This window comes from Metarhizium acridum (genome assembly GCF_019434415.1).
Source record: "Metarhizium acridum strain ARSEF 324 chromosome Unknown scaffold_31, whole genome shotgun sequence".
NCBI classification, from domain to species: Eukaryota; Fungi; Ascomycota; class Sordariomycetes; order Hypocreales; family Clavicipitaceae; genus Metarhizium; species Metarhizium acridum.
Window position 1 is genome coordinate 2,220,531 of NW_027094018.1, and position 23,068 is coordinate 2,243,598.

Sequence of the window (23,068 nt, forward strand, 5' to 3'; positions counted from 1 at the left end):
AGTACCTTCCCGCGCTCGCTTGCATCTCCCCTGTCTCCCTTGTTTGAGCAAGAGCTTCCGAGAAAAAAATGGGGTATTTCTCACTATCACATCCGAACCGTATCCATAAAAAAAAAGAGCCCGAGATTGAACGCCGTCGCCAAATGCATTTCCCAAATGCTTGTCCATCCGCTCGAGCCTATTGCCATCTTCTTCCCTCCATATGATGATGCCCAAAGCCCCGACCCCCGAGCCCAAAGCATCGATGCCCGTCCTTTCCCCTTGTTTTCTCTCCATTGCGTGTCACAGCCAGAGAGGACTAGACAAATGCCGTCGCCCGACTCCCGCCCTTCCATATTTGATCATAAGGACTGCCAGACGTTTGTTAGCCACCGCAACAGGGTCATGGGTTGTACGTCCCCCTGGCCACTCTTTTCCAAGGCATCATTCAGCGAGGCCCGTGAAAAATCATAGCGTCCGTTTGTCGTGGCAATGAGGCGCTGGTAGTATGCAACTTTATCTCCGTCACCAGCCTGAACAAAGTAAGCCAAGTATGACTGGAGCTCAGAGCTTTGCCGCATGTGATGATCAAAGGCCACTGACCAGGAGCAGTTAGTATTTTTGCATCTGGGTTAAACAGTAATGATTGTAACCTTGCTCCAGCTCTGACAGGGCGCCTTACCGTTCCTGACGCGACTGCATGTCCCGACAACGTCTCGAACAGACATTCTGTCCCCCCGCATGGTGAATTCGTGTGGCCAATTTCGAGGCCCCAAGTCTATGGCCGCTACTATGAACCGCACCACGTCGTAGACCGATGTTAAGCACACCCGGACTGTGTGCCCCTTGGAGTTTTCCGCCGCATATTCCGCTGTTGCATGGTTGATGTCGAGGAGGTAGTCTCCCACTGCCGAAACGCCGCTGCCGTATCCAATGTTGAGGTACCCGAGGCCGTAGGGGTGAAATCGCTCCATAAAGATGCCACACGCAAAGACGGTGTATTTCATGCGGGACGCACTCTCCCATTGTTTCAGCAGAGCGATTGCTTGGGTCGACCCGCGGTCCAACGGGTCGTTGTGTGATGGTCGCCGGCTCAAACTCCCCTCAAATTCCGACGGCACGAAGACACGCACGCGAGCACGTCCTGCCGCGTTGATGAGGCTGAGCTGCTCCGTCCCCGATATAGTCGATATGGCCAGATCCACGCCCTGAAGAGCAAAGGTCAACTTGTCGTGATCACTGTAGTCGACAACATGGAGTTGGACGTCGAGCTGGCCGAATTCCGGTCTTGCCTGTGCCACATTAACATGGTAACCCGAGCGCCAGGGATGAGGTTGGGCAAACCAACAGATCTTGATAAAACGACAACGTTGTAAGCGTTGGCTGCCTGCGAAAGCTGCAGCGCCAGCAGGTAACCGAGTCCACCTCCACCTGCGACGGCAATGCGCATCATATTTTGTGCAACCCGCTGGCCGCCGCGGGCCAAATGCTCTTCTTCGCGTCTCTCCTCTCGTTAGGCCGGTCTTCGAAAGCCTGCATGAAGCAAGTGCTGAGTTGAGTGAATTTGGTTCCGATAACCAAATACTTGGCGTACATGTGCGTATATATATACTACCGAGCCGTGGGGGGGGGGGAGAGAGCCTTGTCCTTCCGCGTCATTGACGTTACATCCGCAATGCAGCAAAACAGACAGCTAGGCAATTACCGACAAATGCAGGAAGTGGAAGGAGGTCCAGAGTCGGATTCGAACGTCTGTGACCTCCACCATAGAACCACACATGTTTGATACAGATACAGGCTTGAGGGACACACAGTCACACACACCACCACCAACTCAGGCGCCACGCGGGAATGTAATGCCTTTTTCTCGGTTTCCCGTTCTAATAAGGCAGCGATTCGCCGCAGCTCGGCTTACCAGAAGCTCAGCATACCAGGTCAGCCAGGGACCGCTCGTCGGTTCTTCTCTCTACAATGCTAGTTCGTAGGCTCTCCCAACATTGTTCAGGTGGCCATAGGGGGCAAACGTTGTCCCAGGGCGCCTATAGCAACTGCGGGAAGAGTCCCGAGCTAGCCGGGGTTCTTACCTTACAACCTTGCTGAGACTGGATGGCTTCAAATGGTCCAGGACTGCGAAACATTTGTACATCGGCCGGTGGGGCGTTGCTATCGGCCGTAGGCACAGCGGGCCGATGTGGGCAAAGGATAGGGATAGGGATGGTTTCCAAGGACATTCTTCGCAATGGGGACTGGCGGCTTTGCTCCACGTCGTCCGATCGCCTAGACGAAGCCATCAGAGCTGCCGGCAACTGTCTTTGTGTCAAAGGCTCCGAGGATCCTATTCCGCACACTATCCGGCGGCAGTGGCCGCGTGGGCCTCCAGGGGCACGGACAGTCATGGCTGGCGCTGGCCTAGACCAGCTTTCATCCAACACCACACGGGAGAACAAGCACCCCGTGGCGCAATATTCAGTCAATGAAGTGGGATATGGCGGGGTAGCCCAGCTTTCTCTATCTCCTCTCCTCCCCGGACAGGACATTTATGCACCAAGCCAATGGCCTTGACCTCGTACGTAGCGGACGCTCCCCGCGCGTCGTTCTACTGGCTGAAGCCGAACAGGACGTCAGCACATCGAGGCGTCGGCGACCAAGGCTTCCAGAGCTGCTTTACCGAAGCTCGTTTAAGTATTCGCTCCTCCCCTCCAGCCCTCCCCGGGCAGAAGCACCGGACAGGACCCGGGCTGGTTTTATTAGTCACCTAGTGTCCGTTGCGGAAGAAAATTACTGGAAACCGGTGAGGCGGACGAAAGAGGTGCGTATTCCGTGCTGCAGCAAGGTATCTCAAGCCAGCCAATCAAGATGCTTGGCCCGGTAACTCAACAATGCAAAGTGGTCAGACTTGAGCAAGGGGCCAAGGACAGAACAGCGAGGCTGAAATGCACAAAAGGCCCTCAATCATGCCTTACATGTTTCAATCTCTCGTGACCAGGTTTAGAATCCGAGAGGCGTGAAGGTTCGGCTCCGACCATACTGTGCCCTTACTACTCCGTAAGACGGGACCGAACCGTTTATTTAGGGCGTCTTCTATTGCCCCGAAAAGGCACAGGGTGTCTCGCAGCTTATGGCTTGTGTAAGCCCCCGTATCTTGGCTTGCCAACCGCGCGCTGGTGGCTCGATCTTGGCGTGATCGAAAGGAGAGTGGTAGTGGTGGTGGTGGTGGTGGGTGGAGAATTCCAAATCGTGGTCCGAGGTCAACCAGACGAGACATGCTCATCCCATCTCTCTTAATGTCGCGGCCCGGACAACCCCATTTCGCAGACGTCTCCGAAAGGCTTCACACTACTCCATGCTTCGTACGCAAGCAGATCTCCCGGCAACACAACTTCGAAAGCGTAAGACGCCGGTTCACCGAACGAACGGGTGCCGATTTAGCACCACGCTAGGGAGTGCATGGTGCATGCAAATCAGATTCCCGGGAACGAACGACGAAGCTCACCAAGCAACAGGGTCCGCACGAGGAGGGTTGGGGGCCAAATATGTCCACTCCTCGCCAATAACCCCGGGCTGAGTCCGCCATGCGCCGCCTTGTAGGGCTGACGATCGACTGAAAAGGGCAAAGTAAGCACAGTCGAGTGGTTTGCAGGTTGGCTACATGGATATAGGGGGCGCAAGGTGTTACAGTCGTGCCTGTACGGGAGTAGCCAAACTTGTGGCAGAAGAAGCTGTGCAAAAAAATTGCCGCGGCCGGTGACTAAATGTGGATTGTGCCGGATACGCCGCCTGCTGGGCAATTTGTGTCTTCCTTTTGGAAGCCCCGGAAGATGCCTATTTCAGCCAAAACGTGGCATGCGATGTCAGATGCACTATGAAATGCAACCATTGACGGGACCAACCGCCAAGTCGTGTTGGTAAGATGACGCAGAAAACGGTTCCGGGTCCCGACACACTGGTCCAACAGACACGTGTTTGTGTTGTGTCCGGGGTGTACGCATGTGTCCTTTTCCTCTTTTGTCCTTCGTCTGATACGAAGTGATGTGCGTGGGGAATGCTTGTGTTTTAAAGTTTGTTCATTCCCATGTTTTATGATTGGTGTTGGTCTATATCTGAGCGACCCTAGCTTCTATTAGGGTTGGATTTCTCAGCTAGAAATCAAGGCAGACAGATTGCTGGTTGTTCGCTCCAGCCAACACCCGCATCCGTAAAAGTCACTGTATTGTATTTACTGAAGGCACGTCATCTATGCCTGTAGAGCCATATCTTCTCTAGCTGCACCGCTGCCCTTCTTCCAGCTCTCGGTGTGGTCTATCTGATCCCTGACGCGACTCTTCCGCCCAGGCATCCCCCAACCGCCACCACCTGGGGTGCATACGATGATCCGATCGCCAGCCTTCATTGCCGCGCTGTTCTTGGCACCCATGTTGATGTAGCGTTCTTCGTATTCCGCTTCCTCCGTCTCGTCGTTGGAATGCGGTTCACGGAACTGCTTGAGAGACTTCTCCCAGTCTGTCTTTTCGACGTTGCGAACCCACAGGTTCAGTCCGCACTCGCCGTCTTCTCCGCCATTCATGCCATACGGATGGTATACGCGCCGTTCACTGAGGATGGATACCTGCAGGGGAATCCGGAATTCAATATCCCGGATGACGCCGTCGCCGCCACGGTGCTGACCGTTGCCCCCGGAACCCTTGCGAATTGAAAACTCACGCAACAGCACGGGATATCTGCGCTCGAAAATCTCCGAGTCCGTGATCCGGGTATTCGTCATGTGAACGTGAACGCCAGATGTGCCGACCCAGTCGGGGCCGGCGCCGCTCCCCCCCGCAATAGTCTCGTAGTATCCGAAGCCCCGTACGGCCTTTGACCCGGACACGTTGCCGCCGAATCCAAAGGTAAGGTTGTTGCAGCAGCCTTGGCTGGCGGCGCAGGCCTCAAACGCTTCGAGGATGACGTCTGTGATGCGCTGGCTGGTAAGCACGTTGCCGCCTACGACGGCTGCGCCGGGGGCGGGGGACAAGATGGATTTTGGCGGGATTCTGACGTTGATGGGGCGGAGGCAGCCTTGGTTCAGGGGGATGTCTTCGGATATCAGGCACCTGAGACAGTATATGATGGCGCTGTAGGTGATGGCTTGCGGGGCGTTGACATTGCCGTATACCTGGGGTCCTGTGCCTGCAAAGTCAAAATCGGCGCTGCCTTTATCCGGGTCGATAGTAATCTTGAGCCTGATTGGCGCTCCTTCGTCCATGTAGTCGACGGCCTCGAGATTTTTGCCTTTGAATCGTTTGTAGATGTCTTTGAGGAGGTTACGGACGCAGAGCTCGGCGTTCCTTTGAATGTTGACCATGTAAAATTGAACAGTCGGTTCTCCATACTCCTTAATGAGGCCTTCGATGAGGGAAATGCCCTTTTGGTTGGCTGATACTTGGGCCCGGAGGTCGTTGATGTTGTCAGCAAGTGTCCGGGTGCCGCTACAGCCGGGATGCCGGGCTGGCTCGTCGTAAAAGAGCTCAATGACTCTCTTCTCGTCAAATTTACCCCCGCTGACGAGCTTTTCGCTGATAATGGCGGCACCCTCCTGGTATAGCTCGCGGGAGTGGGGGGGCATGCTGCCGGCGGTGATGCCCCCAATGTCGGCGTGATGTGCGCGGGATGCCGCGTAAAAGAGGATGTTTTTGCCGGTCTCGTCGAAGGCGGGCATGATCAAGGTGACATCTGGAAGATGTGTGCCTCCGTACGAAGGATGGTTGGATATGATAACGTCCCCCTTTTCGAGCCTGCCTTTCCAGATCTCAGCTTGTCGCCGGACACAAGTTGACATGGAGCCGAGATGGACGGGTAGATGGGGCGCGTTTGCGACGAGCCCGCCTGTAGAGTCGAAGATGGCGCAGGAGAAGTCGAGGCGTTCTTTAACATTGGTGCTGACACTGGTCTTTTGCAGGGCCCGGCCCATTTGTTCGGCAATGGCCATGAATCTGTGGCCAAAAATACTCAGCATGATGGGGTCGACTTCACGATTAGCGTTGTCTCGATGGTATCTATAGTATAATATTAGCCTCTTACTTTAGATCAGATGTTTTGGGAGGGGGAAGTGACACCGCACCCTTCTTCTTTACCTCCTCCTTTCTCATTTTCCAAGATGACGTGAGTTTCCGTGACGAGCGCATTAGTTTTGGGCGGTACCACAATGGTTTGCGTGCCATCCGCGAGCATAGCTGGACCTTTGATCACGTCCCCGACATCCAGACTCTCCAACTTGTATACAGGGGTCTGCTTTCGTCCACCCTCAAAATAAACTTCTTTTGTGCTCGTCTTCTTGTCTTCCACTACGTCCTGACGTTTGATAGTCTTCAGCTGCTGATCAACTGTCTTTTCTTTGTGACGGAAACTCTTGCCGATGCCACGAACTCGAACATCATCAATGATTATGTCTCTGTCATCCAATGTAAATCCGAATTCGTATCTGTGGTGCCTGACAAATGCTTGACCGAACTGCCAACCTTTGCCCTCGAAAAGCTGCTTGGCTTCCTCGTCAGTGGGCTTGACAATCATCAGAGCAGATTCAGTACCCCTGTATCGCATGTTGAGATATTCTTCGAAAACAATCTCATTATCACCGAAGCCCTGGTCTTTGAGAGAGGCTCGGGACTTTTCCTTTAGTTTCTCCATTTTCGCTTGTAGTTCACTGACAGTCTTGCCGTCATCTTTCCAGACGGCAGAATCAGGTTCTTGGCGCTCGTCGACTACATCCGCGAGAGCCATGCCGTAAGCTGAGAGGACCGAAGAATAGCGATGCACAAGAATTTGACTGATTCCCAAGGAATCAGCTATGGCAACGGCGTGCTGGCCACCGGCACCGCCAAATGTTGCCAGACGGTGCTTGGATGAGTCGTGGCCCTTGGCTTCCGTAATAGACCGAATCGGTCTTGTCATGGTCTCATTGGCGACTGTCAGAAATCCGTACGCTACCTCATCGGTGCTCAAACTTTTCCCGGTTTCTCGGTTCACCTGATCTGTAAGTTCCTGAAGGACCTTCCTGCTTGCCTCTGGGTCCAAACCTTCGTCCTCATTCTTTCCAAAAATCTTCGGGAAGAACTCAGGCAACAAACGACCCAGGTGCAGGTTGGCGTCAGTTACAGTGGCAGGACCACCTTTACGGTAGCAAGCCGGACCAGGGTGAGCGCCAGCAGATTCTGGCCCGACCACAAAGAGTCCATTGCGGAAGAACAGTCTTGATCCGCCTCCAGCTGCCACGGTGTTGATATCAAGCTGAGGCGACTGAATTGTTACACCTGCTGTGGTAGTCTCAAATACGTGCTCATATCGACCTTCGCCATAACGTGAAACATCCGTACTTGTCCCTCCCTAGGAAAAAAGGTCAGTACCATTTGATAGCTACCGACTCGAGGTAAAAGCTTTACCATGTCAAACCCGATTACGGGTATCTTTGTACCCTCATCATACGATGTTATGGCGTAGCCAACAACGCCTCCAGCTGGCCCGGATAGAATTGCTTTCAGCCCGGTGAACTTATCAACATCAACCAGACCGCCGTCCGACTGCATGAACTCGCATCTGGCGCCCCTGGAGCCCTTTTCTTCTTTGACGCTTTGTGTTCCCAATCCACCTTCGAACCCTTCTTGGAAGCCGTCGATGTATCGCCTAATGGCTGGTGTTAAATAAGCATCTGCGCAAACAGAAGTAGCTCTCGAGACGAGCTTCACCATGGGCATTAGCTCATGACTTAATGAAATATGTTTGAATCCGATATCCTTGGCGATGCGGCCGATTTGAGCTTCGTGGCTCGGGAACGTATATCCATGCATCAAGCAGACAGCAATGCTTCTAATACCCTCATCATACACCTCCTGCAGCTTCTGACGGACTTCGCTATCCTCAGCCCTCTTGAGAATACGAACAGTCTCGCCAGATGTACCTCGGATAAGCGACTGTCCTTCTGTACCCCCGGTTCCAACGTGAGCTTCCGTTTCAGTGACTTTGCGCTCTGGGTCTTCCGTGTAGTCTTCCAACGTCACACGCTCATCAATTTCAATAACCTTTTCGTACAGCACATCAGGCTTTTTGATTGCCAAATCAAAGATCTTGGGCCGCGACTGGTTTCCAATGACTAAGCAATCTCTGAACCCCTTGGTAACTACCATGGCAATTTTCTCTCCTTTTCGTTCTAACAAGGCATTTGTAGCGACAGTTGTCCCCATGCGGATGGAGTCAATCTTTGACGTATCCAGAGGCTCACCACGAGGAATATCTCGCTTTAGAAAATGGCTCATGAGGCGCCGGATGCCTTCAAGCGGGGCATCTTTATAATTCGCTGGATCCTCAGAGAGAAGTTTGATAATGATTTCCTCACCGTTCTGTTCTCCAACACAGTCCGTAAAAGTGCCTCCGCGGTCAATGGCAATGCGCACACCGCGCTCCTTGGTAGAGCCAGTCATTGTTCTGGTTTGAGGATGTGTTAGCCGAGGCTACGAGGGTATCTGGATGACGATGTGGAGAAGATGCAAACAGATAAAAATGTAGGAGGGAGCGACGTCCTGTCCTATGGTGGAGAATCCTAGGCTGCTGCTGAGGAGGTCGAGAGGAGAAACAGGAAAGCGTATTGGCGCAAGGATTTAACAGTGAAAAATATCATCAGCTTCTCGCGCCACGACAGTTTATAAATCAACCAAGTCGCAGAGGTGTAAAAGCAGCTCGAGTCGGTGGTGGGGAATGCGGATGGCGGGGTTGGTCCTTCGCGCGCGCAAGGCGGCCGACCCAGTCCAATCAATGAAATGGGTCAATGAAGAAGTCCATGGCTGAGTCGTGAAAATCTGCTAGCTCGTGTTCATAGGCATAGGCGACGTCGAATGGTATCGAGTGCTATCCAGCATTGTGGTCAAGCCAGCTCAGAACTTGACTCAAATCAGGCGCACAGGACGCGACATGTATCAAGATGCGGAGTCAAATATTTCAAGTTCAGGTCTGGTAGAATGCTCCTTCCAATTTAACCAGCACCTACCTACACACGACTCACGTACCTACGCACGTGCCTACCAAGATGTATGTACATCTCGACTTGCACGCTCACTAGAGGGTTCATTTCAAGTCAACATCGAGACCCAAAATGACGCATGGGCTACATCACTTCCTAGTATTTTTTGGCCTTTGCTAAAACCAATCGGCGCACTACAATTGGGCTATCAACGATAGTTCTTGACTCCCTCATCTACACCGAAAGGCGACGTAATATGTGAGAGAGGTCGACAACCATGCAGCCATGACACTAACTCTCAATAGAAGAGGCCGCCAAATGCGACTTCTATGAGAGCAAAGAAGCTCCCACTATGCTTCTATTCCCGTCAAAGGCTTTGCCTCCGCCTCCATGTCCACATGGGCGTGGGTTGTGAGGCATGATGACGAATATGGCTATCGGCGTCGCCTACATCCTAGACCCATCTTTAAGAGGGAATAAATCTAATGAAAACACTGGAAGAAAGCTTTAATGAAAAAGACGAAAATATTCAACTCCAAGAACAGACACAGACCTTTTGTAGGAGGCCGGCAGGTATGTAACCAGAGCGGTCTATGGGCTATGGGCATATGTATTGCTCAGAGATGGGTGCATGGCGTGAACTTCAATATGTCATCCAGACCAAGACGCCTCACATGAAACCTTACCCACCTACCTTTCAAGCCCGCAGTCGCCATTTGACAAGGCACACGATGTCATCGGCACATATCCTTGTCGCCCGATTTGCATGGCTCTTTCTCGGGGATGCTCGGCTTTTCCGCCAACCCCTTTCTTTACAAGGAAGAAACAAAGAAAGAAATACACCTTGAATGTTCGACTACAACTGGCGGCTTAGACGCGGCAGCAGCAACCTGCACGCCACGTAACATAGCAGGCTGTGTATGGATCAGTGGGCGCAACACCTATTTCTGGCCTGCCAAGAGTCGCCGTGGCCAATGCCAGTGACGTGCAAACATGCAACGATTCATGGAAATCCGATGAAGTTCCCCAGAATCTTTGGTGCCAGGCGATGGCACGGGAGGGAGACTTGATGTCAAGACTGCTTCGATGCCCGGTACCAGCCAGGGCCCTGGTCCAGCATGATCGTTTGCATCTTTGCGCGTCATCAAAAGTGGCGGATGTGGCTGCGCGCAGATTGTTGGCTTCGGGTCTACCCAGACAGGTCACACCACCACTCTGTTGGAAATGACATCATCTGATGCACTCTACAACCGATTGACACCTTTGCGGGATTCTTCCATGGCGAAGCCAGCGTTTTGTGTTTGAGTGATTGGTGGAGGACCCTTGCGGCGCACGCGTACCTTGACCTGCCAATACCGGTGCCAAGTTTCGTGGGCTGGGTGCCCAACTTGCCTGGTCTGAATGCTTGCACATTGAATTAATCAGTTTCGGTGCGTTGTCGAGCAGGGGGCCAAAAGCCGGCTTGGGGAGAATGATCCACGGTGTCTGGGACTCTGGGGAACCCATCATGTGTCCCAGACATGGACGCAACCCCAGTGCATTTTATAACCCCTGGGTTAGGATGCGTAATGCGCGTCACATTTCCAGTTGGTCTTGGAGATAAAAGGCCATGCTTCCCCTGCCGTTGTTTCCCAACATCAATGTGTATCAGAAGGCAAACTGAATCACAGCCCACTCTTACGCATCACAGGTATCCAAAAGCGCTGCCTTATCCCATTTACTTTTCTTACATCTTTACCTGCCAGCAACTCTAAATCACCATGGCTCTCGATCGCCTTGTTAGTCTCATTCTCAGATCGGCCGAACTCGTGTTCGCCGTCATCGTTGCTGGTGTTACTGGAGATTACCTGCACAAGTCCAACGCCAGTGCTTGGCACCTCGGAAGATTCATCTACACCGAGGTCGTCGCAGGCATATCTATATTCCTGGCATTGATATGGCTATTCCCATTCTCCAGCACCTTCACCCACTGGCCGATGGACATTTTCATCAGCATTCTTTGGTGGGTTGCCTTTGGCTTGCTTGCCAATGTAAGTATACTTGTTGTCGCCGCTCCATGGGTCGTTGGCTAACATGCGCAGCTACTGGGATCTTCCTGCGGTGCCTGGTTTAACTGGGACAACGTCTCACCCCGTGGCGACCAGTGCGGCAAATTCAAAGCCGACCTTGCCTTTTCGTTCCTTTCTGCCGTCCTCTGGCTCGCGTCTGCTCTCATTGGCATCTTTTGGATGCGAAAGCACGAACGCCGTGCGGGCGCCGAGGCTGCTCCTCACCGACGCCGTTGGTATCGTCGCAGCTACGTCTAGAGGATCCAAGTCCTCCGATGCTCGATACGCGCGAGATTAGCGCCCAGAGTCCTTTTGGTCTACCAGCCAGCGCTACGGCAATAATTCATTTGGGAGGGATAAGTTGGACGAGTGTAAAGCAATGTCTTCAAGGAACGTCTACGAAGCGACGATGGTTTTTTTGTGGGGAAGAATCCTATTATGTGGCCAAACGTTTGAATTGGCTTTGCGATACCCAGATGTTTGCTGGTTTAATGATGTCGATGATGACGAATAGTAGTGGTTGGAAGCGAGTGACATTGTCATTGTACCATGGGTTAGCTAATACGAGTCAATCTTTTGTTTTATTAAACTGAATGCCCATTGTCCCATGGTGAAAATTGCGGCCAGTAATAATTGAAGCTTCCGAGCGTTTCGCGCATAGCTAACGCTTCAATAATATATCACGATACTACTCTACTCTCGGCCACCAGCCAACAAAGGGTCTAGGGTGGTCTAGATTCTAATAGTTCCTGCAACGGCGGCTAAGGAGGGCATGTCACCTTGCAACCGCTAACATGGACCCAGACGAGCACGATGCGCCTTTTCCAAGGCGAGTTTTGCAGATTCCGTCACCTTGCAGTCGGATTTAGCACCGCCAGTCGTTCTAGACGAATCGACCTGCCAGTGCACAAGTTGGTAGGTCTGAGTCTCGTCCTGGACAGCCACTCACCAGCCACATTGAATGAATCTATGATGCCATTGCGTAGCACTGTTGGCTTCGGTGTTCCATCCCTTTGAATGTGCGAAGGCACGTTGGAGGTACCGAATTTAGGTTCTGGCCAATCAAAAATCTAGTATTAAATGGTACATCGCTCCACTAAGAAATAGTATGATAATAGAAGTCCTAGTTATTTCCCCTGTCACAAAGAGCTACATCACACTTATCACAGTCGTAGGTCGTGCTGCTTTTATAGCGCTTCTAAGCCGGTGACCCTGGTGCTGAAAAGGTACCCGTTAGGTATCGCAGAAGAGTGGGTCCGATACGTGCCTCCGCACATTCAAAGGGATGTTCTTGTGCCAACACCGCCACAGCCCTGTCTGCACGTCCCATTGATCATCTCGTCGTCGTCAGATTCCCGACCCCTTCGTTGCGTCATTCCAGCTACATGCCACCTATCTGACCCCTTAACGTCCTTTGGGCATCATTGTCAGCTCCCCGCACCACAACCAACCACCAAGCTTTCCATAGCGGAGACGAGTGTCCGGGCTTGAGGAGCTTGTTTATACCTGCCTAGTTCCAACGTCACAGGAGGGCCGTTATGACGCTTACAATCTATCATGTACCATGGTCCCCCACTTTAACGAGCTTGGTGACAGCGTTTGATGGGATATTGTGCAAGGCGACAAGCCAATGGTTGTTTGAGGATGATTACACCCAAACGAGGCTTCGTAACCGCCAGTGGTTTGGGGACAAAGCAGGTCTCTGGTGTTGCTTTCCCAAGGGTCCTATGACGAAAGGGCTCAAAGATCAGGTAAGTCGTGATCTGGGAAGGAAATTGCCATCTATGGATGCTGATGATTTCATCGTGCAAGAATCGAAAAGGGTGACGCCTCACATTTGTGCCTTGTTTCCACCATCTATATAAACATGCATTCGGAACTTTCCACAGCATTATTCCTGAGACATTCAATCATACAAACAGTCGCCTACACACATAAAGCATTTATACTCATAAAAGCACCCCATAAACTTACTTAGATACCCCCATACAACACGAAAAATCTCAAAGACTTATCAGCCATCATGTCTTCCATCGTCAACAAAGTCAAAGATGTTCTCCATTCCGACAAGGACAAGACCACACGCCATGAGGGAACTCACTCCTCAACACATCCCACCACTGGCACTCACACCACCAGTGCCGCCGAGCCTCGCATCCATGACACCACCACCACCGGCCCAGTAGGGGGCACTACTGGAACCCATAACACCGCCTTCGCCGGCTCAGACAACTATGCTCATGGTGCCGGAGCCAACCGCGGCGCCTCCGGCCCGGCCTCCAAGACTGACGGTCCTCACAACTCCAATCTCCTGAACAAGGCCGACCCTCGTGTCGACTCGGACCGCGACCACAGCAAGAACCTGGGCATGAACCCGCAGGGCACTGCTACAACCGGTACCACTACCGGAACTGGTATTGGTGGCGCCCAGCATCACAGTGGTGTCGCTGGCACTACTGGCCCAGCTACACGCACAGCTGGCCCTCATGAGTCCAACTTGGCGAACAAGGCTGATCCCCGTGTCGACTCTGACCGTGACCACAGTCGCAACTTGGGCATGAACCCCCATGGTACAGCTACTACCGGCACCACTGGTGGTCTTGGCTCTGCAGGTCCTACTGGCGCCGCCATCGGTACCACGGGCACCAACCGTGGCTCCGATGGCCCTGCCACCCGCACTGATGGCCCTCACGAGTCCAACTTGGCGAACAAGGTCGACCCTCGTGTTGACTCTGACCGGGACCACAGCCGTAACCTCGGAGCCAACCCTCATGGAACTGCTACTACTGGCACTACTGGCACCACTGGCCTTGCGGGTACTCACGGAACTCACACCGGCACCGCCGGTACTTCTGGCACTGGCCACAACGCTGCTTTCTTCTCCAGTGGCGCAAGTGGTGCTACTGGCATTAACCGTGGCACAGACGGCCCAGCTACTCGCACCGATGGTCCCCACGAGTCCAACTTGGCGAACAAGGCCGACCCTCGTGTTGACTCTGACCGAGACCATAGCCGCAACCTGGGAGCCAATCCTCACGGAACTGCGACTACCGGCACCACCGGCGTCACTGGTTCTCACGGAACTCACACCGGTACTCACGGAACCCACACCGGTGCTCACGGCACTCACGCTGGCACCACCGGCGCCGGCCCCGGACCAGCCCCGAACACTGCCGGTCCTCACAAGTCCGACATGCTGAACAAGGCTGACCCTCGTGTCGACAGCGATCTTGACGGCAGCAAGACCTTCGGCGGCAACAAGACGTACGCGCAGCCTTAAAGGGTGGGTTCTAGCTCATCTCATTGAACTCGCTCAATTCTATCACAAAGCAGAACATCTAACAAGCTTTTGCAGGACCGAGTCTATGGGCCACAAGGATCCTACAGATGCGGCGCAGGTTCCCCCTTCAGTATTGCAGAAGCACATTGGTGCCCCGACTGTTGAACATGAGAATGCTTCGCATGATCGTGCCAAGAGACACAGTGTTTCACACCAGGAACAGCACCGTGGTTTGTAAGGATGGTTCATTCACGGTTGGGCAATGATGATTTTACGAGTTGAAATGTACAAGTAGTATGATTATTGAATGAAATTATGCACTCGAGCTATTTAGCTTTATCATTCCTTTACAACTTGTGACTTGTGTCCATATTATAGAAAAAGACCCTTTTTACTTGACATCGTGTCTGTGGGATGAACATTTATTGTTGGGCTAGTAATACAGCTCTTTCTTATAACGGAAATAAGGCATGGCATGAGACTATGGCTGCAACTTAGTGCTAGTTGCGAATAATTTAGGACCAGTCTTTGGAACATTCGGATTCGGTACGCTACCAAAAGTTAACGGACTATGACTAGAAGTGGGTCTCTGCGCATCAGCATTGACCCTTGCGCCCATCCAAACTTGGCTACTTACCCTATGACACTTCATCGAGTGATATTACAGCGTCACCCAACCAGCAGTCACTCATCGTCAGGCATCCGTCAACCTCGAAACTCCCTCCCATCCTCACCATGCCTCCCTCATAATGGCATCTTCAATTGCCCAGACGCTCTGGGACGCCCGTATCCCGCTACACATCACGCACGCCTCATTGCCTGCCGCCCCGTTCATCACTAGCGTCCCACGCTTCTCCTACCTCGCACTCCTACTCCCCCGACTTTCGGCCTTCTTCGGCTCGGCATGCTCGAGTTTTCACTTTGAAGACGTCCAGCTGAGGAATCTGGCGGTAGGCCTGCTGGTGGACTTGTACCAGCCCTCGTTGCCGTTTCGGCTGGTGGTCAGTGACGGAGTAGGGTGGGATATCGGAGACACTTTTCTGAACTGTGTCAAGGAGGTAGACGATGCGCACCCACACATGTTTTCCCAGCTTCGGAGAAGGCGGACGAGGGGAGTGCTGATGGTTTGAAACATGTAGGCAGACTTTGTTCGCAACGGCAACGCGAATCAAATCATGAAAATGTCCAAGGAGCACACCACCCAGCTCTGGAACGCAGTCATCGACAATGACCACGGGTCGTTCGCCAAGGTCAATACGAGGCTGTTGAATGCGCCTACCAGCCTCAAGCATGTCCCCATGCGGATATACATCCCCTCTGCGCCGGAGCACCAGGGCCCGGCTGTGTCTGGGGACGCCGGCTCCTTCAGGATCATGCAGTCCCTCGTGCCGGCGACAAGTGCTGACCGCAAGCCAAAGTTGCTGGGCCAGGCGCTCAAGGAGATGATGCCGAAATTGTTCCCGAGCAGTCGGGACCCCGTGTTGGCCGGGGTGGTTATGCATGGCGCCGGTGTGCCTTTTGATGCGCCGTTGGCGGATCTCATGCGGGAGGCGGCGTATCCTGATGGTTGGCTTTGCTTGGTGGTGACTATGTAGATATAAACCGAGGTGGCAATGGTATTCGGGAGGCAGGCGTTGTATTCCCTTGAGGACCTTTTTTTTTCCTTTTTAGGTTTCATAGCGCTCGCATTATTTAAAAACAGGCAGAAATCTGTAGATGTGGGTAGGTATAATGTGTCTACTCCGTAATCAAATACACTACCGGCTGGTGCCAGTAAATGTTATCCGTCTACCCATCAAACTCCTATATGCATTATCCACGGCCTTTCTTTTCCTCCTTCTCGTCTCTTCATCCTCGTCCATGTCTTCTGTTTCATCCATGTCGTCCGGTCCCGGAATCTGCGGCATCCACGCACGAATCTGGCCGTCCAGGTGAGCACTGTAAATCGCACCTACGGAGTTGCCACCCCCCATGACGGTTCCTATCTGCCCAGAACCTCCCCCCGCTCCTCGCCATACAATCGTTGTTGTTCTGTTCCTGCCCACCTCTCCGCCCCGAGGACCTACAGGGTTCATGGAACCGGGGCTGCGCAACCTTGTCATTACATTCCCATCATGCAGGTCAAGCAGCAATATCTCCTGATCGTTCGGCCAAATCAGAATCTCCTTGTCATTTGATAGGCCCGGCGATGTGACAACCATGGCAGCAGTCTTGGCATGCTGATTCTGAATCAATGCCCCAAAGCTCGCAAGAGTGTTTGCTCCCGTCCCCGCGTCCCATACTCGAATCTTACGGTCCAACCCCGCAGACACAATGTACTTGGCATCGTCAGTCCATTGTAACCCATTTACGGCCTCGTCGTGCGCCTGGGCAGATGTCCGAAAGTGCGGCATGCTGCTCCAGTCCTGACCCAAGGCTGCCGCGTGCCGAAACCGGTGAACAACGCCCAATGAGTCCTCCTGGTCGAGTTGTGCAATGACACCGCCTGCACGTCGGATGTCCCAGATGCGCACTCTGCCGTCGGCATGACCACTAGCGAGGATGTGCTCGTGTCGCGGGCTCCATGATGTGCAGAGGACAGGTCCGCCGTGGGCAACGAGCGCCTGGACCGCGGAGCCGGATTTGAGGTCGACCAGACGCACGTTGGAGTGTTGCGTTGCGCAGGACACGAGGAGGTGGTCTGCTATGGGGCTCATGGCGTGAGAATATATGGTGGCATTGAGGTCGAAGTCTGCGGTGAGAGCAGAGCGTTGCGTTGCCCAGAGTTTGAGGGACTTGTCGTAGGAGCTCGACAGGAAAGCATCCGGGTCGAAGGGGTAGAAGGCCAGATGCGTGATGCCGTGACTGTGGCCGTTCAACTTGTTGCCGCCAGTAGAACGAGCTATTGTGCTCACCGGACGGAAGACATGTCGTTGGTTGGGAGTCGGTGCTTCGTCAAGATCCCATATCTTGATGGAGCCTTCTGAGCCACCGGATACGAGAATGCGCCCGTCGAACTTTTCGATCGCAAGACCGCTTACACCCGCGCCATGGGCGCGAATACTTCGTGCTCGCTCTTCCGTCTCTCCGAGATACGCCTGGGATGCTATTTCGCCGTTGAAGCGGTGTTGTGGTGCTGGGGCGAAGCTACGGAGGAGGTCTGCGTTCACTGACTTGGAGAGGTCATCGGGACTATGATCACCCGTTTCACGGGACAAGAGGCGGGCCTGCATTCATCGAGGAGACGCGCGATATGGCGCATAAGCGGACGTTACATGCGAGCAGTGACTGGCATGTAGCAATGCTTGCAGTGCGATTATGATTTTGTTGTCGTTGGAGTTGATGATGATACCTTACCCTGTGATGTCAGACACCAGGACCACCAAGACTGCATTGAGACTGGCGTGGGGCTCCACATGGCCCCACGTCCTTTCAACCTCATTCCGAAACCTTCGCAAGTTTTCGACTTGAATCATCACTCCTCTCTCTTGTGGGATGAGCGCAACAATTCTCTCTGGTTCCAACAACGACACCTGTGCGGGACAATGACAGTCAGGCGAATGCACCCACGCGCTGGATTTTCCAACAAACCCAACTCTTGAGGAGTTGTTGCGAACAATTGTTTTTCCACCCATAGTACCTATTCTCACTTTTTTAAGCCTGCAGCCGTGCCACTATGGACACCTACGCAGAGGACCAAGAGCACCCCTCAATTACAGCCGAAGAAGATAATTCTGAAGATTCCGGCCTTTCTGATGCGGGAAAGCCTATGTTGCCTCGCCGCCGCTTGGCAACAGTCTACGACGCCGTTGCAGGTAAATTACCACCACACCAAGAAAAAGACATGAAAATGCGACCGAGAGCACAACCTTTATCACGTGAGATTAACATGATGCAGGACGGGTTACCAAAGACACGGCTCTCAGAAATGAGATATCGGATCAAAAAAGCTCACATGGGCGCTCCCACCAACAGCAGGAACAGCAACGCAAAGTTACCAGGCACTCTACTCGTGGCACCCCATTAGCCCCCCATGAGGTACTTTTCCGGCGCAAAGACGCACCAGAGCGGTACGCTGAGCACGATGTGTACAATGCGCATGAGAGAGATCTACCTCAGGGCGGGAGAGACATTCTCCCCCACAGCGATCTTCTCAAGTCGGTCCACGCGTACTCTAGCAAGTTCTACGGGGCCATGGAACGAAGGAGGAACGAGATGAATCGGGAAGCAGAAGCAGGCGGCGGTGCCATTGGTGGACGTAGCGTCGACGAACGAAGCATGGACGAGACCGCCCTGCTCGCCTTTGGGATCCTGCTCGAAGAAGCCAGCAGGGAGGTCCTTGGCCAACGGGGTGATTTAGTATTTACAGAGGGGATTGTTGGGGCAGATGGTTCAAGCGGAGATGAAGTGGCGCAGGGTACAGAGTCTACGGTTGGTTACCGAGGCGTCGAGTCGTCGTTGAGAACGAGAACTAACAACTCTGTCACCGGAAGGAGATTGGCAAAGAGGAGGAGATTGGCAGACTCAAAAGATTAAGGAGCCAACATGTTATATTATGACTAGTCGGCGGGGAAATTCTCCTTTGGTGTTTCTCGTCTTTTATTTAGCATCCGAGGAGGAACTGAGCGGCATAATTTTGTTGCTTGTGTTTTTCTTTATAACTCGCTACAGGCATCTAATCTTACGGGACACGAGATGACGTTTGGTTCGGAGTTATTCTTGCGGATTATCAATGCTGGCGCCTTCATACCATTTATGAGGAGGTGAAGGACAGGGATGGAGTTTAGCTCAAGATTGTTGCCCCAGAGAAATAATTCGTAGATTCGTTGGCCCAAGGGTGAATGTGATGGTCATTATGACCTAGAGCGTACTCTGAGCAATGAAATCCAGAAATTTCGACAACATCGAGCACCATCATCACGCATGCTGCACTAAGAGGTTGCCAACCAAACACATCTGTACTAGTACAAAGAGGTTCGGGAACAAAGACTTGAAAATGGCCACCATTCTTATCAACAGACCAGGAGTTGGCCCCAACCCCAATAAGCTGGAACACCTAGCCGCCATCGTGATGTGGCAACGACGAGATGGCTTTGGCGATTGAGCTACTCCAAATAGCTCATTTTTTTTTTTCATTTCATTCTTCTATTGGTCGTCTGTTTCACACGCCTTGCGCAAGGACTTTGTCGCCACATCAGGAGACGGAGGCTTGCTCACCTGCAGAAGTGGAGGTTGAAATGGGATCACGCATCAGGTGTCAATAAGAAGGCACAAAGAGTCTGGCCCTAAGCCCTACAATTCAGTTACGGAGTAATGAACAGGGTATCTGGCGTATGGAATGTGTGTCAGAAGACGCACTGGGCGGCGAGCTGCTGACCGGACCAACGCATTGTTGGCTCGAAAATGGAGCCACAGACGCCCAATACAGTACAGTATATGCATTGCAACATAAAAACAGACTGACCGACGTAGCATGTAATTGCTACGGAGTACTCCGTACTTCGCAGATGGAGAACTATCGGGCACTCATCAGGACTCCATGTCGGGAGTTAAATCTAGAACTTTTCTGGTCCTTTTTGATCGCGAGGGTGTGGAGGCGGGGGAGGGTTCGGCGTCCGATGTACTCCGTATCAATACATGAACTATTTTGGTTTTAAAAAGAAAGAGATTTTTTTGCTCTCATTCATAGTACTATGGGAACCTTGTAATGTACGTTTCGATAATTGAGCGACATTGGATGGGGTGCTTGCATTCGACGTGCGGTTCGGCCATGGATCTGACCACCGCCACCACCCTTTTGTAACAGTGGCACAAACGCGGCCTTGTATCACCACATACTACTCCGTACATTGTAAACATGGACAACTCCGTTAGCCATGCCTTTTCGAAATGGGGAAAAACAGATTGAGGTTTCTTACCCCCGGCCGTTTTAGTGCTCCCAGGTAATTTGGGTTGTGGCTCGACAGGGCTTGCATGGAATAGTCGTACGGATGCGTGGGTTACGGGTATATTGCACAGGTGCGTGTTCTGCGCGGACGTCGCCCAATGGCTGGGAAGGGAAGCCGCCTCAAGCTGAAAAGCCCGATGCAAGCCTGGCGATACCGACAGGGAGAACGCAGCGCAGCGATTTTGAAGTGACCGATTCGCACGACAGCTGACGGGCACGGAGATCGCTCAGAATTTTGTCGCGGCTGACAGGCCAGGGCAGCCCAGATATCAGCCAGCCGACCAGTCACCTGACCAATGTCAGCCCTCAACCGCGTTTTGGATTTGCTCACTGACGTATCTGACATACAGGGCATGCAGAATGTCAAGCCGGACAAGACTTCGCATCTCTAGGGAGTACTCGACATCGAGATTTCTCCCAAGGCCCCTGGTAGAGCTGCTTCCGGCTCTTGTTGCGACAACTGGCACGACACGACAACGCCATGATCTGTTATTCGTCCCGATGCGCCTCTTTTTTCTTGTTGGCTATGTCGCATTGAGTACATCATCATGGGCTTCGGGCAGTGATATCTGATACATCATCAGATGCTCTGAAACCACGCAGTACTCGACTAGCGAACCTAACGGTGTGAATACGCAGTAGTTATCTCGAAAATAGTATACACGGCGAGCCCGATGGGATTCTAAGGTGGCAAATAAACATCCGGCCTCATTTCCATCACTGATAACACCCTGGCACAACAAAACGCCATGTTGCTGTAGTTGTATTGCTAAAGGATGAAACAAAAATGAGGTAAATACAGGCGGTATGCGCAAGAGGAGGGAAGGTGGGGATTTGGTGGGGGTTTGGTTAGTCAATGAAGCCAAACTTATATCGCCTGGATAATAGACGCTTCTGTGCCGACGAACTTACCCCTGCCGCTTCAGATTCTGCACAACTTATGAGAAAGAGTAAATAAATCATACACTAGCCTGGGGACTTGTCTGGAATTTTGGCATGGAGACTTGATGCCTCGGGGCTTGTCGGAGGTTTGCGCTTAGTATTCCATGGGCCATAATCGTGACTTGAAGTGGCTAGTATTAGACTGCTATGAAATTCGTCATTCCCATTCGAGCAATCGACAACCTCCTGACCAGGGCAGAGTGTTCTCTCACATTACACCAACGATCAATTCCAAAGCCTGTTTGTGTCTAGTAGGCGTGGATGTGTTGATTGTGCTCCAAAAAACGAGGCACTGATTGTCGATGCAAGGGACGTGTATTAGTGCTCACGATTCGGAGTGTTTGCGCTCAAACCTCGACGCAGCACGAGTTTCGAACGGGCCGTTCCTTGTGTCTGGGTCATGGCGTCCGTGAGTGCTACGTCATGCAGGTGGCTGTTCTCGCGATGCTTGGTGGTTGACACGGCGACAAGAATCGTCAGGGACTCGTCAGAGCGCTTCCTGTAAATTAAAGAGCGAAGCAGTTTTTGATTTGGGCAATGGAGCAAAGAGTCCGGAGTACGAATAACGTATTAGATACTATCTACCTAGGTACCTACCCACCTAGGTACCTAGGTAGGTACTTAGGTATGCAGTACTCCGTAGTAAACGGAGGAATAGGAGACCGGATTATGTGGCAGAAGCGAGACGGTGTAGAGAAGGAAATGCATTATGCGTGGGAAGAACCAAGAGCAGTTTGACCTTTGTGGGAAGGTAGTCGCGCAAGACAAAATGTGGGCCTGAAAAAAAAAATACTCCGACAATGTTCTTTTTCCTTTTTCCTTTTCTTTTGGGTCTGGCCACCTTCATGATGATACAGAGTGCTAAGCAACGTCCCCGTTTCAAACGCAAGTTGATGGAAAATGGCACTTGGGCTTAGGGGACTAGTACCGCAGCATCCCGCTGTCTTTCACTCCACGAACGCTTCAAAGAAAAATTGACAAGTCATTCAAGCTGGACAATGGTGGGGTCGCCAACACGAAGTTTCACACATGGTTCGACTGCAAAGACGGGACGACGCGAGAAGAAGCAAAAACAGCCTCACGAGATCATCCCGCGGTGTACTCCGTACGGAGTACTGCCATTCTCACCCCCTTTTGCTTTTTGCCTGCCGTCACCACCACTCAGCCAAAGCCACGAAAAGAACCGCAACCCCCTGCTTTGACGCGAAGCTGAGCGAGCACCTCCGAATGCGGGTAGAGCCTTGTTCACTCATGCCAATAATCTCGATCAAAGTGGAGATAACTGTGAAATGTGACAACGACAACGTCATCCATGGAACGCATGGTGATTAATGTTGGAGACTGGGTTTCGACATCTGTTGATACGAGCAGCGTGCGCAGAATGCAGAATGCAGGAACAAGTCGAGGCACGTTGGCCTTGCCCAGGACAGGAGGGAAGAGGGCAAGCAGAACAACAAAAACACATCATATTGGACATAACTTGTTCTCAACTCGCCGTCTCTGCAAGCGGCGGTTAACTCGCCATTTTCCCTCAAGGACCAAAGCTGTCAAGGCACGTCACAACAAGCCGCCTCTGTTGTCTCAACTGAAGCGAGGCGCTGGCAACTGTTGATACGACATATTTTGGGTGTCGAAGTGATACGGAGACACAATAGGAGCCCAAGTATGTTTCTCATGTTTTGCTCGTGACGAATATCGAGTGATGCCCTGGACACAAACAGCTAGCCACCAATTTCGTTGGGAGTTTTCGCCGTATGGCGGTCATCTGGTCTCGCAACCCTTGGCCGGGCTGTTGCGAAGATACTTCGGAGTACCCTACTGGCGCAGCCCATGGCAAGCGCAGAGTATTTGGAGAGGCCTGGTCTGGGTGATAGAAAGACTGTTCCTCATAACAAGATAAGAAAGGC

General features: G+C 52.5%; 9 protein-coding genes across 9 annotated transcripts; 6 read left to right on the forward strand and 3 right to left on the reverse strand.

The window, feature by feature from the left end:
* Window positions 1–611: 611 nt before the first annotated feature.
* Window positions 612–1,432, reverse strand: J3458_005551 (uncharacterized protein; the record flags this gene model as incomplete). The annotated part of the gene is made up of 2 exons (XM_066118867.1): window positions 612–1,271; window positions 1,328–1,432. The coding sequence occupies 2 exons, from the start codon at window positions 1,430–1,432 to the stop codon at window positions 612–614; spliced, it is 765 nt and encodes a 254-aa protein (XP_065976388.1).
* A 617-nt stretch (window positions 1,433–2,049) lies between these two features.
* J3458_022500 (uncharacterized protein) lies at window positions 2,050–2,707 on the forward strand. Its single transcript, XM_066123053.1, has one exon. It carries the CDS (start codon window positions 2,086–2,088, stop codon window positions 2,539–2,541), a length of 456 nt encoding a protein of 151 aa, XP_065976389.1. The 5' UTR covers window positions 2,050–2,085; the 3' UTR covers window positions 2,542–2,707.
* J3458_005552 (uncharacterized protein) lies at window positions 2,050–8,913 on the reverse strand. The gene is made up of 4 exons (XM_007812055.2): window positions 8,501–8,913; window positions 7,395–8,433; window positions 6,077–7,338; window positions 2,050–6,011 (listed from the first exon to the last, which is right to left on the reverse strand). The coding sequence occupies exons 2-4, from the start codon at window positions 8,427–8,429 to the stop codon at window positions 4,214–4,216; spliced, it is 4,095 nt and encodes a 1,364-aa protein (XP_007810246.2). The 5' UTR covers window positions 8,430–8,433; window positions 8,501–8,913; the 3' UTR covers window positions 2,050–4,213.
* A 1,812-nt stretch (window positions 8,914–10,725) lies between these two features.
* Window positions 10,726–11,271, forward strand: J3458_005553 (uncharacterized protein; the record flags this gene model as incomplete). The annotated part of the gene is made up of 2 exons (XM_007812054.2): window positions 10,726–10,995; window positions 11,047–11,271. 2 exons carry the CDS (start codon window positions 10,726–10,728, stop codon window positions 11,269–11,271), a joined length of 495 nt encoding a protein of 164 aa, XP_007810245.1.
* Window positions 11,272–12,151: 880 nt separating this feature from the next.
* J3458_005554 (uncharacterized protein) lies at window positions 12,152–14,622 on the forward strand. The gene is made up of 2 exons (XM_066118868.1): window positions 12,152–12,764; window positions 12,826–14,622. The coding sequence occupies exon 2, from the start codon at window positions 13,037–13,039 to the stop codon at window positions 14,291–14,293; it is 1,257 nt and encodes a 418-aa protein (XP_065976390.1). The 5' UTR covers window positions 12,152–12,764; window positions 12,826–13,036; the 3' UTR covers window positions 14,294–14,622.
* A 420-nt stretch (window positions 14,623–15,042) lies between these two features.
* On the forward strand, window positions 15,043–15,888 carry ATG5_1 (autophagy protein 5; the record flags this gene model as incomplete). The annotated part of the gene is made up of 2 exons (XM_007812052.1): window positions 15,043–15,351; window positions 15,433–15,888. 2 exons carry the CDS (start codon window positions 15,043–15,045, stop codon window positions 15,886–15,888), a joined length of 765 nt encoding a protein of 254 aa, XP_007810243.1.
* Window positions 15,889–16,050: 162 nt separating this feature from the next.
* Window positions 16,051–17,505, reverse strand: J3458_005556 (uncharacterized protein; the record flags this gene model as incomplete). Its single annotated transcript, XM_007812051.2, has 1 exon — window positions 16,051–17,505. One exon carries the CDS (start codon window positions 17,503–17,505, stop codon window positions 16,051–16,053), a length of 1,455 nt encoding a protein of 484 aa, XP_007810242.2.
* A 443-nt stretch (window positions 17,506–17,948) lies between these two features.
* J3458_005557 (uncharacterized protein) lies at window positions 17,949–18,808 on the forward strand (the record flags this gene model as incomplete). Its single annotated transcript, XM_007812050.1, has 2 exons — window positions 17,949–18,087; window positions 18,171–18,808. 2 exons carry the CDS (start codon window positions 17,949–17,951, stop codon window positions 18,806–18,808), a joined length of 777 nt encoding a protein of 258 aa, XP_007810241.1.
* A 3,665-nt stretch (window positions 18,809–22,473) lies between these two features.
* J3458_005558 (uncharacterized protein) lies at window positions 22,474–22,773 on the forward strand (the record flags this gene model as incomplete). The annotated part of the gene is made up of 1 exon (XM_066118869.1): window positions 22,474–22,773. The coding sequence occupies one exon, from the start codon at window positions 22,474–22,476 to the stop codon at window positions 22,771–22,773; it is 300 nt and encodes a 99-aa protein (XP_065976391.1).
* Between the last annotated feature and the right edge of the window lie 295 nt (window positions 22,774–23,068).